The 12,206-nt window shown below is 32.3% G+C and overlaps 1 protein-coding gene across 2 annotated transcripts; it reads left to right on the top strand.

Annotated features, from left to right (window-relative positions):
* The first annotated feature begins 6,908 nt into the window (after positions 1-6,908).
* Positions 6,909-11,035, top strand: LOC107951159 (cation/H(+) antiporter 18). Of its 2 annotated transcripts, XM_016886094.1 has the most exons (4): positions 6,909-7,045; positions 8,152-8,410; positions 8,497-9,498; positions 9,611-11,035. In XM_016886094.1, exons 2-4 carry the CDS (start codon positions 8,213-8,215, stop codon positions 10,811-10,813), a joined length of 2,403 nt encoding a protein of 800 aa, XP_016741583.1. In that variant the 5' UTR covers positions 6,909-7,045; positions 8,152-8,212; the 3' UTR covers positions 10,814-11,035. The 2 variants fall into 2 exon arrangements, with proteins under 2 accessions (XP_016741583.1, XP_040940665.1); XM_041084731.1 differs by lacking the exon at positions 6,909-7,045 and having other exon boundaries at positions 7,996-8,410.
* Positions 11,036-12,206: the final 1,171 nt, after the last annotated feature.

Genomic DNA, 12,206 nt, shown 5'->3' on the forward strand with positions numbered 1-12,206 from the left:
GCATAGCAGTGTCTTACTCAAAGCAAACTATCAGAATATCAAATCACATAATCTAGGGTTTAGTTAGCCCTTACCAACCCTACGGTAGGCCCACAGTCGATCAGAATGAATCGTGCAACCCTAGGGAAAAATTACAAAATTATGGGCCCACATGCCCGTGTGGGCCCACATGCCCAGTTTGGCATTACCGGTGTGGCCCACACGGCCTAGCCCAAAAACCCACACGTCCTTGTGGCATGCCCGTGTAGGCCAACACCTAACTTGGCCTAGCCTTTGTAGCCCACACAGCCACATTCACACCACCACACAGTCGTGTGCCCTCATCAAACACACGACTGTGTCTCACACAGTGCCAAGCACACGCCCATGTGGAGTTGACAGTGTGTTTTTTTGGCTTTTACGAAAGCTCGATTTTCTGCGTTTTTGGTACACACCTGGTTTGTTTTAGATGCTACAGCAAACCCAAGCCCTCCGAAACCTAAGAAACAATAACCCATTGTCCACTTAGCAACCAATTTACGAATCAACACATAATCCCAAAATAAAGCACATAACTTATCATTGACAAGAATAGATATCAACACGATTTAGACAGTCAAAGCGAAACTTCTTCACCACCGCCTTCTCCTACGCAAAAATTCTGCAGGAACCAAACCACTAACTATGCCGAAAACACAACTACAAAAAGGGAATATCTAACAGTTTACCAAAAATTAAAACGAATGTAACTTTTTTACCTGTATCCCACGAAAAGCACCAAAATTTGAGTAAAATGCGAGGCACAAAGAGAAAATTTGCATAGATTAGCTAAGGGAAAAGAAAGGAGGAAGGAAACTCACGTCAGAATTTCTGAAGGAGAGAGAAAAATAAAATTTTGAAAAATAAAAATATAACACAAATCCCCTATTTCTCTCCCACTAAACCACTAACTCACAACTATCTCAAAATTTCAGCTCTACCGAAACTCTATCAGACACCCTAGCAAAAATTAACACACTCGCTAACACAAGGATTTGAACACGGGACCTCTAACACAACAGCCCCCTAACCACTCGAACCAGCAGGCTCATTCTGACATAGATTAACAGACAATTTTATATCAACCCACTCAAAAAGGATAAGGCTTGGAAAAAATAACCAAAATTTGTTAAAGGTGGGGCTTGAACCCAATACCTCTTATACACGCCTAGAACACTTAATCACTGAAGCAGCAGTTGTGTTAAATATTTACAGAAACAGAAATAAATTAAGTAGGGCGTTACACGAATACAACTTTTTCCATAGCTTTTGCAAAGATGTCTAGGTAGTTTTGGCTCTTGCATTGCTTGAGGTTTTAGCTCTTTTGATTTTCTCATCATCAATCCCCTTTGTCTTTTTGTAACAATTATTACCATTTATTTAATATTTTGAGCTTATACACTTGATTTTGGATAACCCTTTTGTGAGATTAAAAAAAAAATCTTTTTTTAACTTATTTTTCGATGAGAAGAGAGGGGTCCCACCGTCGCCGCTATTCGTAATGGAGAAGAACTCAAATACAAAGGTTTTTGAAAAAGATCATGGGATAGATTCACAGCTGAGATCCGAGACCCGTGGAAAAAAATTCGGGTTTGGTTAAGTACTTTCAATTCTGCCGAATAAGTGGCTCGAGCTTACGATACTGCAACGATGACATTGCGTGGACTGAAAGCCAAAATGAATTTCCCAATCAATCTATCAAATACTACCGCATTTTTGATCGATCACCACCACCAATGATTAAACCGGATGGGTAATTTTCCATTTTCCCTTCTTTTTCTCCTCTTCTTCTTCTTCTTCTTCTTTTTCTCAATTTCTCTTATTCTTCTTTTTACCCTTAACCATTCATTTTTTCTTTTCTTTTTGACCCTTTGACTACTTGTCCAACGTAGTAAGTTAACTAGCCACATCAACTATCCCGTTAAGTCTGTGATGGAAAATGTTAATGAGTGACTGATGTGTCACTTTTCAATAACGTTAGTGGCTGTTTTGTTATTTTTCAAAAGTTGAGTGATTGAATTGAAACCTGAGTGACTGTTTTGTCAGCTACCCAAAAGTTGAGTGAGTGTTGGTGTAATTTACCCATATTTTTTTGTTACATCACAACCAAGTAAATTCTTTTAAAATTTTAATGTCAGGTCAATAAATTTAGTAGAAGAATTTTAACAGTGGTAATAACTAAACTTGATATTTGTAATTTTGAAAAGTAGACTAACTAAATTTCTAAAAGTAAAAGTAGGGAGATTAAATTTCAAATGTATAGAGACTTTCGATACAAACAAATAATTAGCCAATGTGAAACATGACAAACCATATTGGTTATTCTTTAATTTTACTTGCATAATGGTTTTGAATAGGACTAGTACTATATTAATTCTATCATATAATATTTTTCTTGATTTACTAGAACTTTTGGAGGGCCAAGCAGTGTGTTTACCTAAGTAGACTTAATTCAGTTTGAGACGTGTTTGGATAAGAAATTTTTAATAGGTTAATATAATATTGAGTACCTAGTTTGATTTTATTGTTTAATTTGTGTTTCACTCTTCCGTAAGCATGTTCTGAAATTCTCCTCCATGATTTCTAGTAGAGGAGGGATATAAGTCAGGACAGATTTACAAAAAGAGTGGGCAAGTGGTTATTGTTGGATCTTTGTGGTGAGAGTGCAAAAAGGGTGCAGTTTGTTCGGGGTGAGATTCATGGTGGGGTGAGAGCGCAGACAGATGCGCAAGGGGCAGTAGTGCATGGTTCAAAAGGCCACAAACGACTTCGCAGGTAAATAGGGTTCCAATAGGAGGGGTACAAGGGTCGTTTTAGTAGGGAGTGAAGCCATTGGCTTTGTGTTGATGTGTGGTGGCCAACAAGTTTAAGCGTATCATTGCAATTTTTGGAGTTTTGATAAGTCTGTTTGGTGTAGTTTCCTTATGCTAATATGACTCTTTTCTTATAATTTTTATGTTTTTGAAGTTATAGAAGCTTGATTTAGCTAGTCCGTGTATAATTTATAAAAATGTTAAAAGTTTTAGGAAGTTTTCATTGTTGATTTTTTTTAAGTTTTAGGTGTTAAATTGATGGATTCTAAGTTTAGATGTGAAAAAAAGACTAAATTGTAAAACTAAGTTGATAGTTTTGTACGCTAGAGACTAAATTGAATAAAATGTAAAATTAACAGTAGAAATAGGAAATAGGAGGTCCATAATGAGTATTTTTGAAATCATATTTCAAACCGGAACTCTAAACCGAAAGTTATGCTTTTTCTAAGTTTAGAGACTAAATTGAATAAATTACAAAATATATGACTTTGTAATTGAATGGTATTTTGACGGAATTTGATATCATATTATTGTCGAATTATTATTTGTAGTTAAAAATGATGCAGAACCATCAAAAGGGAAATGAAAAGCGTGAACTGACTACGAGTAACACAAATTTTTGATTTGTATCTTTATGACCCAAGACCAATCTAATTACTACATATTCATAATATATTATATTATATAATATTAGATCTACACAATACTGTATATCGGAACAAACTATAATTAAGGATTAAGTTGATACAAAGTACGATTGAACTAAACTTAAATATATTCAAATTTAATCCAAAAACAAAAAAAAAAAACCATAAATGATAAAAGTTAAAATTCAAATAAACTCATAGCGGTCATAAGAACGTGAGATAAATTGTCAAAGCTGTACGTAACCATAAATTATAATATATGAAGGAGTCATAAGTTGCCACGTCGATATGTTATCAGCGTGAATTTATTTGCATACCAAAAATTAAATTATTTAATAAACTAAATGATACTTGTGGAACCTTAATTATTGTCGATGCTAGGACATGACTCCAAACATTGACAAGCCAATTTTTTAACACTACTGGCTACGTTATTGGATCTTACTTTCCTACATACCCACTTGGATAACATAAATAAATAACGATCAGAAATTTAATTTAAATAATCATTGGTTAATTAATTTAAAATAATTTATCAATTAAAGTAGCCGTCTTCAACCACATGGAAAAGGATATTTCTCCTTATTTTTTGTGTTAAATGTTAGAATTTGTGGTTGAAATCTTTTATCTTCATAAAAAAATTTATTAAGACTGAAAGAATTTGATAAATATTAAATAATGAGCAGTTAATTTGAATTATCGATGCTTAAAGTTTAATATTATATGTAAATAAATAACATCACTTAGCAGGTGTTGTGATAAACTACGAAATAATAGCAGATGATAAGAAAAATTCTTCTTTTTTTTCTTTGTAAATAAAATTTAAATTGAATCGGTAGCGATTTTAAGAGCATGAATTGTATAAAACTGTGATTTCACATCATTTTATCTCTTTTTAATAGAAGAATGATAAATCAGATTTTTTCTCTTGATTTTTAACTTTTTTCTATTGAAAAAATTTAAATTCAATTAAAAATGTTAAAAATCAGGAGGAAAAATATAATTTGTCATTCTCCTATTGAAAAGAGATAAGAATGACATGAAATCACAGTTTCATACAATCTTTTCTCGTCATTTTAGTTATTCGACTTATAAAATAATAATTATTATATGTTGGTTTGAATTGCCAAGACGCAACTGCCGTACAACTATCGATTAAATTAAAATGAGGGGTATTTAAATGTCATTTATCTGAGATGCATTTATTCAATTAAATGAGGTAAGAATATTTTGATGTGGTTATCAGATAACAAAGATGGAGTCATCTTAATATCCACATTACACATTTAGCTGGATGTTACCTTAAAAATCTGGTCAGAAATTAACTCATTTTAGTATTGTATTTAAATTTTCATCTTTTTTTATTTATTAAATTTTTATTATTTATCAAATCACCTCAAAATGAATAGAAAAGTTGATGTCTGTTTACTTTACTAAAGTGTTATATTCCTAGATTGCCTCGTGGATGCCACCTCAACAATTACTTATTATTTTTTGAATATTTACAAATTTAAAAAAAAAGTATTAAAATTATTGAAAAAGTATAAAAATATAAAATATTTTTTTAATTTTTAAAATAATTGATTGTTAATGTTAACTTTTTCATCTATTTTGGGAGTAATTTGATAAATAGCACAAGTTCAAAGGCTAAAAGAGACAGAAATTAAATGGAGAGCTAAAATGACTATTTTTTTAATAGTTGGAGGGTCAAATAAGTCATTATACCTAAAAAAACTCAATTGATATTTTACTTTAACAAAATTCAAATAAATTTTATTAACAAACCTATATATGGAGGATAAAATTTATGTTATTCTTTTATAAAAAAAATCGATTATTCATGTTTAAAGTATATTTTATTATGTTAATGAAATTTTAATCGATAAAAGTTGAGGCTCTTCAAGTTTGAGTTTTACTATACGCAATTGACATGTGTAGCTCTCCAATTTCATCTTGCATATTTATCATTTGTGGATCTAATTTGGTGGATAGAGTCAAATCTAGAGATACACTATTAATAAAATAAATAAGTCTTATTCAATTAAATTAACCTTATAAAAAGGAAGGGTAAAAATATCATAAAGTAAACATTAATTTAAGAATATTACATTACCTAAAAATATTGTGGTATGAAGATTATCTCATATATCAACAAATCTTAACATTGTTGGGTATATAAACTTTGATGCTTAACCTAATTCTAAAATTTTATATTACAATTACTAGGAATGTGAGAAATGAGGAAATTCATTTTATCTTATCATATAATTACAACCTCTTATTCAGTACTTATACACCAAAACTAATCACTAACAGAATCGAAAACTACTCTAAACTACTTAACTAACAGTGAACTGTTCTTAACTAATTTACATCAGTTAGTTACTGCTAATAACAATCTGGACGGTAAGGTTGGATGAATCAAATGCCCTTTTAAAATATTTTTTATCAAATAACCTATTAGGGTATTTTTGTCTATCATGTATTTTTTAAAAATATAAATACTTACTTTAATTCATCATGTAAAAAAATTTTTTTTTTTAAAGATTCACGTAAAAAAAATTAATCAAATTAATAAAAAGAATGTTAACTATTTAAATTAACCAGTAAAGGAGAAATTATGTTAGAAATTAAAATATAAAATATAGTAAAAGGATTAAAAAAGAGATTTGACCATGAATAAAAAGAAAAGGGCAGGTGTCAGCATAGGGCCTCCCCAATATGTAAAGGTATATGATGATGGAATCATAAAAGAAGATTCCAAGTTGTATGCAAAAGAAGCGAGCTAATAGTTTATTAGGAATTGAAGGTGCTAATTCTACGAATGGCTTTTGAAGCTTTATATATTTGAAGTGTTATTTGGTTGATTAAAATACGGTTAGTGATGTGATATCTTATATATTTTATTTCAACCTTTGGATCTGAATTTCCAGTTGAAAAATCGAAGATTATGTAAACACTTCTCTTCTTGTATCCACTTTTAATTCTATTACCATGTTCTTTGAATCTAGCAAGTCAAAATGGATTTCAATCTATTATTCTTTTAATTTTGGTTATTAAAAATTATTTGCAAAACTTATTTCTTTTAATCCCTTAAAAGTAGAAAGAAAAAAAAAAGGGTGATGACATGGCAAAAGTTAGTAGCCTCATCTATTTATTTGTTTGACGCCATGGGAGAGTTTATATGTAGTTTCTTTTTTTTTTAATTTGTTAATTTTTTATATTTAATTGATATCTTAGATTTGTATGTTAGAGCTTATATGTCACATAAATCATTAAAATATAATATGAGGTAAATAAAAGTGATTATTTTAATAATTTACTATTAAATTAAATATATCCATAGTGGTCATAAGATGGCAAAATCGGAAATTAAATTATCACCCGAGGGTCTATATAAGGAACTGGGTTTGCCAAGCTGCTCACCAGTCTACCATTCAAAACCATTGCGTTATCAGTCTTTCATAATTGTATTTCCTCATTTCTTCACTGATTTCAAAGAATGAAGAGAAAATCGATGTGCATTGAGTGACAGATTCTTACGGTAATAGAGCTTTCAAGTTTCAGGTGAATACTACTCTATTCTTTCTTTCTTTTTATTCTTTTTTTTTTCTCTGAAGTACAGTTTTCTGTTTGGTTACTAAGAAAATCACCAGGTAGCAAAAAAAAAACAAAAAAAAAACGTATAATTTCCTTTCATTTTAAGAAAGTAAGGTTTTCATAGTAATTACGAGACTGAAACGGATATTCATCCATGCGCTTCGAAGATAATTGATTCTAAGCTTTTCTGAGTGGTTGTGATCGTAAATTTGAGGCGAGTTTGAGGGCAAGGATGGAACTAGACCCAAAAAAGTTTGCATCGGAAATCTTGCTTTCAGTTACTCCTGTAAGGAGGAAGGTTGAGACAATTTACTTAGTTCAAGTGTGTTGAAAAGGTAGAGTAAATGATTTCAAAAAGACCGTAATGGCCGCAACCTCTGCCAACTTCTCTATTTTTAAGATATGCAATGCAATCCGTTAATAGAATGATGGTGAAATAAAGCAGGAGAAGAGATTTTTGTTTATAGGAAGAATGGAAGGTTTTAATTTTTGAAGAGTGATAAAGATTTGTTTTTAAATATAGAGTCATAATGTAATTAAGAGATTGGAATATATAGATTTAAAGTCTTTGTCTTTATCAACGGAATAAGGTTTCATTCACCTTATAATTAAATACATTTGGTACTTACACTAATATTAATTAAGAAAAATATTTACAATTTATCCAGCATGAAAATTAGATTCATTTTTCAAAGAATATTATTCATTATATTATTTTATTATCATAGTTAATATAGTTCCTACGTATGAAAAGGGGCCACACGTATCGTGGCTGAACTTTAAAATTTTAGTGATATTGTTATTAACCCTCACAATCTTTACGCGTTTCATATATTTTTACTATATACCAACTCCATTTTCTTTTTATTGAAATAATGCATGTATTGGTTTTTTTTTAATAAAAGAAATAACGTATGAATCAGTTAAATCTTTAATTTTATATTATTTAGTGAGTAGTATTGGAATTAGATTAAAATTTTAAGTTAGAAGTTGGAATTAGATTTTTGCTAGGATAAGGAAAACTTGAATTTCTGTATAGAATTACTTCCTACATTAATTGGTACCTTATACAGGTGAACTGAATTTTATCAATAGCAAATTGGTTGGTGTTATCGGTACTGGTAGTGGTGCAATATGGCGACGAATGCTACAACATCAAGCCAATGTCATCCAATGAAAGCTACATCGAACGGGGTGTTCCAGGGTGATAACCCTTTGGATTTTGCACTCCCTCTCGCCATCCTTCAGATATGTATCGTGGTTGCACTCACTCGTATTCTTGCTTTTCTTCTTAAGCCTCTACGGCAGCCTCGTGTCATCGCCGAGATTGTGGTAAGTTCCTCTTTTCAGGTTTTATTTTCCACCTATGCAAATAACAATAGGGGAGAATTTAATGGCTTGGAATCTTTTTCTTGCAGGGTGGAATATTACTTGGTCCATCAGCTCTTGGAAGAAACAAAAACTACCTGAATACAATCTTCCCAACTAAGAGTCTTACAGTGTTGGATACTATAGCCAATCTTGGTCTCCTTTTCTTTCTATTTCTAGTTGGCCTAGAGTTGGATATGAAATCAGTTCGCCGCACCGGAAAAAAGGCTCTTTCTATAGCAGTTGCAGGGATTAGCCTTCCTTTTATCCTAGGAATAGGAACATCATATGCCCTTCGTGCAACTATCTCAAAGGGTGTCGATGAAGCTCCGTTTCTCGTCTTCATGGGGGTTGCTCTTTCCATCACTGCCTTCCCTGTCTTGGCCCGTATTTTGGCTGAACTAAAGCTTTTAACCACTGATTTAGGCCGAATGGCAATGTCAGCTGCTGCAGTCAATGATGTGGCTGCATGGATTTTACTAGCTCTTGCTATTGCCTTATCAGCGACAGACAAATCTCCCCTTGTATCATTGTGGGTTTTCTTGTCTGGCACTGGTTTTATCGTTGGATGTATATTCATTGTCCCTCCTATATTCAAATGGATGATTCAACGTTGCCCTGAGGGTGAACCGGTGAGCGAATTGTACATATGTGCAACTTTAACAGCAGTTTTGGCAGCAGGCTTTATTACAGATCTTATTGGAATCCATGCCTTGTTTGGTGCATTTGTAATTGGAGTTCTTGTCCCCAAAGAAGGTCCATTTGCTGGTGCCCTAGTGGAGAAAGTTGAAGACCTTGTTTCCGGCCTCTTTCTTCCTCTGTATTTTGTGTCAAGTGGATTGAAAACAAATATTGCCACAATTCAAGGGGCTCAGTCTTGGGGCCTCCTTGTTCTAGTAATCATTACCGCATGTTTTGGAAAGATAGTCGGCACCGTCTCTGTTTCCCTTCTATGCAAGTTGCCTTTCAGTGAGGCTTTAGCCCTCGGGTTCCTTATGAATACAAAAGGTTTGGTGGAGCTCATCGTTCTCAACATCGGTAAAGACAGAAAGGTAAAACTTGATTAAACTTGATTACTTATTCGAGATTGGATTGGTCTCTATGTTCATTTCGTTTATATATAAAAACTTAGTTAATCAATGTTTTCAAATTGATATTTTGTAGGTTTTGAACGATGAAACATTTGCAATCATGGTCTTGATGGCTGTCTTTACAACTTTTTTAACTACTCCCCTTGTGATGGCGGTATATAAGCCAGCTAAACGACAGGGTAAAGGAGAATACAAACACAAGACAATTGAAAGGAAAGAGAGAAATTCTCAGCTTCGAATACTGGCCTGCTTCCACAGTTATAGAAACATTCCCACTATGATTAATCTCATTGAGGCTTCACGTGGTACTGAGAAAAAGGAGGGACTATGTGTTTATGCGTTGCATCTCATGGAGCTCTCAGAAAGGCCATCCGCCATACTTATGGTCCATAGGGCAAGAAAGAATGGGTTACCGTTTTGGAATAAAGGCACACATTCAGATGGTGATCAAATTGTGGTGGTTTTCGAGACTTTTAGGCAACTAAGCCGAGTGTCGGTCCGCCCGATGACGGCAATCTCATCCTTATCTAGCTTGCATGAGGATATCTGCGAAAGTGCAGAAAGAAAAAGGGCAGCCATGATAATTCTCCCCTTCCATAAGCACCAGAGGGTGGACGGAACATTCGAGACGACTCGAACTGATTATCAATTGATCAATAAGCGAGTTCTCGAAAACGCACCGTGCTCGGTCGGCATCTTAGTCGACCGTGGTCTAGGTGGAAGCACGCATATATCGGCAAGCAACGTTGATTCCATCATAACCGTCTTGTTCTTTGGTGGAAACGATGATCGTGAAGCACTCGCTTACGGTGCACGTATGGCCGAGCACCCCGGCATCAGTCTAACCATTGTTCGCTTCTTACCAGGCCCCGAAGTTTCGGGTGAGATTGTCACAACTGATATAAACACAAGCGACGAACAATATCTGATGGAATTCAAGAACAAGATCTCAAATGACAAGTCAATAAATTTCGAAGAAAGAGTGGTAAGAAATTCCACGGAAACCATTGAAGCAATTGGAGAATTCAACCGATGCAACCTATTCGTGGTGGGCCAAATGCCTGAAACGCATGTGATTGCCAAATTGAACGCAAAGAGCGAATGCCCTGAATTAGGGCCAATAGGCAGCCTATTGACTTCCCCAGAATTCTCAACAACGGCATCTGTTTTGGTGGTGCAACAATATAAAATCGCAAAGAAATCGCCTCGTCCGTCAATATCTTCTACAAAGGTTGCAGTTGCAGCGATTTCCGACGAAGATCTAGAAAATGCTTGATCGATGAAAAACATTTTCTCTGCCTTGTTAATAACGTACGATGTACAGTATGGTGACGAAGATAAACAATCATGATCTTGATAATTAAATGGAACAATAAATTGGCTTTTACATTATCATGGGATTACAAACCATGCTAATAGCTTTCGTGGAATATACATCCTGTTAGCATGTTGCTAGCTTTTCATATTACAACCAATACCAATTCATAATATTATTACATTTGCTATTTTCATCACTTCTGTGTATATTATTTTACTATCTATATTCACTCGCCCCTCCCATTAATATATATTATACAAAATAAAGTACACAAATATCTTAAGAAATAATCATATGTCACATTCACAAGTGAATTACTTCAACACTTCTTTTATTATAATATTAAATCATTGTTGAAAATGAAGCGTTTATAATTGAAGTTTTATTTACTTTTTTCATTCAAATAAAAACCTATTTCTTACAATTATTTATGTGATATTATTATTTTTTATATTTTTTTCACTTTTCTAATATATTAATTCTTCAACTATTATTTTTATTTTTTTACTTATATTATTTTTAAATTCTTTTTTAAAAAAAACTTAATATAAAGTATTTTAATTATTAAATAAAATAACACAAAAATGAAACTACTAAACAATAATATAAAAGCATAAGCATTCATTTTATAGACTACAATAAAATATGTTTAAATTAACTTAAATTCAATTAAATGATATTTATTTATTTTTTACTAATTCAATGTATTTTGTACTAATATAATCCTTATCCCATTTCATAATACTAATTAAACAGATTAAATTATTTTTTGGGTAAACTATCAAAATAGTCATTTTTGTTTATCTCAAGTTACATTTTAGTCACTTATGTTTGAAATGTTACATTTTAGTCACTTACGTTATCTCGTTGTAACATTAAAGTCTTTGAGTCGTTAATTGCCGTTAATAGTGTAATAGTAAGCAGACGTGATACGTTAAATCATCATTTGAAACAAAAATTTTAGATTAATTTATACAATCGCTCCCCATAATTTTTCATTTTAAGCAATTTAATATTTTTCTTTTATGTTTTTTTAACATTTCTTTTTTTTTCTTTATTTTCCATTCTCTTCTGCTCCTCCCTCTGTTTTCCTCCCTTCTCCATTTCTTTTAACATAGTTTTTCTATGTTTTCCCTTTGTTAAAACTTGTCCCTATACTTTTATTTTTTGAACACATTAATTTTTTTCGAATGAGGCGAGCTTGTGGACTAGTTTTAACAAATGGAAAACATAGAAAAACTACGTTAAAATAAATGTAGAAAGGAGGAAAACAGAGGGAGAAGCAAAATAGAATGAAATTTTTTTTAAAAAAATAAAGTTAAAAGAGCATAAAAGAAAAAATTTAAATTGC

The sequence above is a fragment of the Gossypium hirsutum genome, chromosome A02 (genome assembly GCF_007990345.1).
Source record: "Gossypium hirsutum isolate 1008001.06 chromosome A02, Gossypium_hirsutum_v2.1, whole genome shotgun sequence".
Classification (NCBI taxonomy): domain Eukaryota; kingdom Viridiplantae; phylum Streptophyta; class Magnoliopsida; order Malvales; family Malvaceae; genus Gossypium; species Gossypium hirsutum.